At 49.5% G+C, this 4,840-nt stretch overlaps 1 protein-coding gene across 1 annotated transcript in view; it reads left to right on the top strand.

Moving 5' to 3' along the window:
• The first annotated feature begins 354 nt into the window (after positions 1-354).
• Positions 355-4,840, top strand: part of bcr (BCR activator of RhoGEF and GTPase) — an 83,991-nt gene continuing 79,505 nt past the window's right edge. Inside the window, exon 1 of the mRNA XM_071466238.1 lies at positions 355-3,203. Within this exon, the coding sequence (XP_071322339.1) occupies positions 1,589-3,203 (1,615 nt within the window). The 5' untranslated portion in view covers positions 355-1,588. The remainder of the gene's footprint in view (positions 3,204-4,840) is intronic.

Genomic DNA, 4,840 nt, shown 5'->3' with positions numbered 1-4,840 from the left:
CTGTGTCTTTTTTTCTTTCTTTCTTTCTTTCTAGGCTCAGTGCAATCTTACATGTCCAATATTCAGTTTTACACAATTACAATCAATTGTCAATTGTATAGCTAAAAATAAACTTCTACTACTTTATTAACATTTTAGAAAAGCTCCACACTGAGATATTTATAGGTAATTAAAAATAAAAAAAATAAATAAAGTAGTGAAGTTGTCGCACATGTATATTACTCCACTGGGTGGCAGCATTGGCTTAAATATACCAACAGCACTCACATGATGAGTCGCGGCTGTCTGACAGGTAGAAGCACAAGCTTTTAAAGCAGCCCAGGCGGAGTAACATGTTGAAATATCCCTTATTAATAGTTCTTTTTTAAAAAAAATGGAAATAATGGGGTTTTGTGGGAGTTTTCTGCTTCTTGTGATATTTGGAAGAATATGCTAAACTTTTAGGCTTTACTGTGAGCCAGTGATAATGATATGTAGGCCATATGTTGCTGCCAGAGAGACACAGCAATCCCTCAGCCACAGCGAGGTCAAGAAAAGACTCAAATGTGCCATGTTTCACGGAGCTGGAACAAGCCCTTACGAGCTCTAGTTAAAGTGTGGAAATGAGCATGGCCCCGCTCAGGTGAGGGGTGGCTGCAGCCCTGCTCTGTCTCTTTAACCAGCAGGCTCACTGTCACACTGGTCCCTCCCACTCCTGCAGCCCTCCAGTGCTGCTGGCCTGAGATGGGAGCGCACACAGCGGCACCATCGCGGCCGAAGACACGGGAGAAATCTGGAAAAGAACAATTTTAAAAAAAAAAAAAAAAAAAAAAAAAAGCCAACAATACCACATACCGTGCCGTGGAGAAAATGGGATAATGAAGCAAATCATTTACCCGAGCCGGGTCCTGCCGCTTGATCGCATCCTCTGAGAAACTCAGATGTTGTCGTCGCTTGTGTTTTGCGCTTTTTATCCATTCTCCTTGAGCGCCGCTGGTACAAAGGCGCCTGGTCCGGAGCAGCGGCGGCAGCAGCAGCTGGGATCACCGCCATATGAATGGGCAAGAGTGAGCAGACTCAGACTCAGACTCAGACAGTGAGTAAACCCTGAAGACTAAAACACTTTATTCAATTTTTATCTCCCTGAGATCCAGATCACCCGCGAAGACAGCTGCTGTCATTGTGTCGAGGCTGAGATTTTTTTTTATTTTTATTTTTTATTTTTTTCCAGTTCTTCTGAAAGTGATCTTTTCTGGAATAATGCATGAGAAAGACGAGCTCTGCTGCAGGTTTTTATCCCTTTTTCTCTCATTCACATTCCCCGTTATTCCTCTGTCTGAACAGCCGGTTTTTCTCGTTCAGAATGGGATGTATTGTTGCGACTGCGCAACCCACGACAAGTGTCGGCAATTAGACTGTGTGTTTCTGCACGGGTTACCTAAAGGCCTGCTATAAACACTGTCACTGCTTTTGCAGCTGGAAGTGGACGTTGTTGTCGGTAAGGACTCTGTGGCCAACTGGACTGAAAAGGCACAAACGGTGCGCCTTTGGCATCTGTCCCCCCCTGTGCGTGAATCAGGGTCTCTCACAAAAATAAATTAAGCACAATATGGTGGAGCCTGTGGGTTTCATCGAAGCTTGGAAAGCGCAGTTCCCAGAGTCAGAGCCCCCCAAAATGGAGCTGCGGTCAGTCGGTGGCATCGAGCAGGAGCTGGAGAAGTGCAAGGCGTCCATCAGGCGCCTGGAGCAGGAGGTGAACAAGGAGCGCTTCCGCATGATCTACCTGCAGACCCTCCTGGCCAAGGAGAGGAAAAGCTACGACAAGCAGAGGTGGGGTTTCAGGAAGACGCCGCTGAACGAGGGGATGGACCCCGCGGCCACACAAGGTGCAGAGTCCCAGTCCCAGCAGCCACACATGCAGGAGACTGGTGGTGTTGGAGTAGGAGTTTGTGGTGGAGGGTATAGTGCTGGTAGTATGGAAAGGGGCCGTTTCCAGCCTCTAGGAGATGGAGCTGGTAGGACCAAACCCAGACCTCCGCCAGCCAGGAAGTCGGCCTCCCACGGAGACGGCCTCGAGTCAGCCTTCGATGTACCCCAGCAAGTTGAGTCGACGTCCTGTGACAACCTGGATGGCCTTTCGCCATCCAAGCAGAGAGGCGGCATCACCGTCTCTCCCCGCAGGCCCACCCTTCCGCCCCCAGACAAGGAGCTGCCCTCTGACCCCAAGGACAAGCTTGGGATGGGACTTGGCGTGGCAGCTCTTAGATCCAACTTTGAGAGGATCAAACGGGCCAACTCTCACTCTGCGGGTGATGTAGCTAAGGGCCAGGAGAAGCAGCTGCCTCCGCCACCACCGCCGTTTTATACCAATATGGAATTCCACCACGAGAGAGGTCTGGTCAGGGTCAACGACCGTGACGTCTCTGACAAGATCAGCACCCTGGGCAGCCAGGCCATGCAGATGGAACGAAAGCGATCTCTTCACTCCCTCCCAGGTAACCTGGCAACAGTGGCTGGAGAGCTCCGCGCCAGGCCAGTCTATAGAGGACGGTCCACTGAGAGCACCTGTGGCTATGATGCAGAATATGAAGATGGAGAGCCCAACCAGAGACATTCAGGCAGGGCCAACGGGGGCAAACCTCCGCCCCCGCCTTGGCAGCCCTCTGACTTCCAGGCTTACTCCAGTGTCTATGTTGGTGGGGTGATGATGGGTGAAGGTGGTGGTGGAGATGGTAGAGGTGGTGGTGGAGGTGGTAGTGGAGTCACTATGAGAGACCATGGGGGAGGTGATGATCACCTCCTGACCTGGCCACGCCGCTCGTATTCCCCAGGTAGCTTTGAGGATGTCGGTGGAGGCGGCGGCTACACGCCGGACTGCAGCTCCAATGAGAACCTGACATCCAGCGAGGAGGACTTCTCCTCAGGCCAGTCCAGCCACGTCTCACCCAGCCCCACCACGGCCTTCCGTCGGCCCTTCAGAGAGAAGAGCCGCTCGCCTTCCCAGAACTCCCAGAACTCCCAGCACTCTCTGGACAGCAGCAGCCCTCCAACGCCGCAGTCCCAGAAACGCCACCACCGGCAGCAGGGAGGCCATGTGGTCATGTCAGAGGCCACTATTGTGAGCGTTCGCAAGACTGGTCAAATCTGGCCACCTGCTGCCCATCATGACCTCTTGCCCCATGGTAGAACATCCCATGACAACAGTTTCCATGGAGACCACCTAGGTGAGTGAGGATGCCCTCTTTAATCTTCATTGAGGTGGAGAGCAGGTGGACTAGAGTGGATAGGACATTTCACAGAAACCACACAGAAACCAAGTGCGCCTGGTTGTGTGTGTGGACTAGACAGAAATATGAATGAAAGCCTGAGTGAATGAGTGTAATTTAGTCATGCTGGAATTATGCTGGCATCTGTTCTTTTGCATTTTTAGCCTTTTTCTCTACATAATATATCTTTGCTCTTAAAACCACAAAGCAGCCAAATGTTCAAGTGATTGATACTCTGTGCACGCAAACACGCAGGACTGTGTGTCCTTTGGAAGGCCTCGCGTGGGAGACAGATGAAAGATCCACCTCTGCTTATTCCTGGAATTCAGTCGGGTGGGTGAACAATAAATGCGGTCAGTCTGAGTTGAAACTGCAGGTCTAGCCTTTCTCAGACGACTCCTGCGGCTCTGAGTATGGAATTCCAATCACAGGTGTCTGCCTGCCTGTCTCACTCTCTCTCTCTCTCTCTCTGTCTGAAGTGTGACAGAGGAGAAGACAAGCCCCTGAACCTCAAGCTGAAACTATTTATTTGCTTATATAACAGACCAGAACAAAAGAAATCCACTGTAATCTCTCCAAACAATTATCTGCAGTATCCCTAACCACTAAATTGCTGCCTTGGAGCGATGGCACCTGTAATAGAACAGCAGCTAGCAGATAGATGTGCAGCCCAGAGCTAAATACATGGGCACTACCTACATTAGCTGCCAGGCTCAGGCACCAACAACAATGGACTGTGTTGTATAAAGAAGCACATTAGAAGGGCTTAGTTTACTGTAATTCCTCTGTGAAGTTTCCATTGTAGAGGCTGTGCAAACTCACAAGAGCTAAAACCAAACACTGCTCAGGTAGCTCAAATATTTGACATCATTTTTTAGACATGGAGTGACAAGGTGCGGTTTGCAGCAGTAACGCACATTTTGGCGTGCTGTCTCTCTATGGTTTTCTGCTATGGATGCGAGTAGTGTTTTAGCGCCCACTGTATTGTAACAGATTTGGGACTGGCGCCCTGCTGGACCAGACAGGCAGCAGGGTGCTGGCATCGCACGCCTGCTCTGGTGCCAGGACGATCTGGAAAGAGGGGAAGAGGTAGTCAGATAGATAGTAAAAGTGGAGAGAAACCGAGAGAACCGGAGTAGTAGGTGGCGGAATGGAGAACACAAAGATAAAAAGAGAAAGAAAGCGTGTAAGCAGAAAGGAAGACTCAGTTGGCCGATGAGGGATACATACCTGCCTCTACAATGAAGTTATAGCTGATTTCAGTAATGTGGAGGCCTAATTTCATCGATGTTATCCTGCTGCAATATGTGACTCAGTGCAGAAGGTATTACTGTCATCATTCTGGGTAGCATTACTGTCTGAAACCTGATACATCTCATTGCTTAAATATCCTGAACAGAGGACAGGTCTCTGTGCATCCATAATTCATTTATGCGAATAGATCCACTGACACAGTGGCCCTAGTGGAATCAGCTAAAATGTTTTTCCAGACAGGATGCTATCGTCAAAGCGCAGGATCACATCCTGTTCGGAAAACCATCTTAGACATATTTGTGGTGAACGTGAAAGGCATCTTCCCTTTTAATTACCATTCC

The sequence above is a fragment of the Trachinotus anak genome, unplaced genomic scaffold, assembly GCF_046630095.1.
Source record: "Trachinotus anak isolate AG129_WGS33_773 ecotype Australia unplaced genomic scaffold, CSIRO_AGI_Tana_v1 ptg000028l, whole genome shotgun sequence".
Lineage (NCBI taxonomy): Eukaryota > Metazoa > Chordata > Actinopteri > Carangiformes > Carangidae > Trachinotus > Trachinotus anak.
The sequence above is the reverse complement of the archived record's forward strand: the minus strand, read 5'-3'. Positions and strand labels throughout refer to the sequence as shown.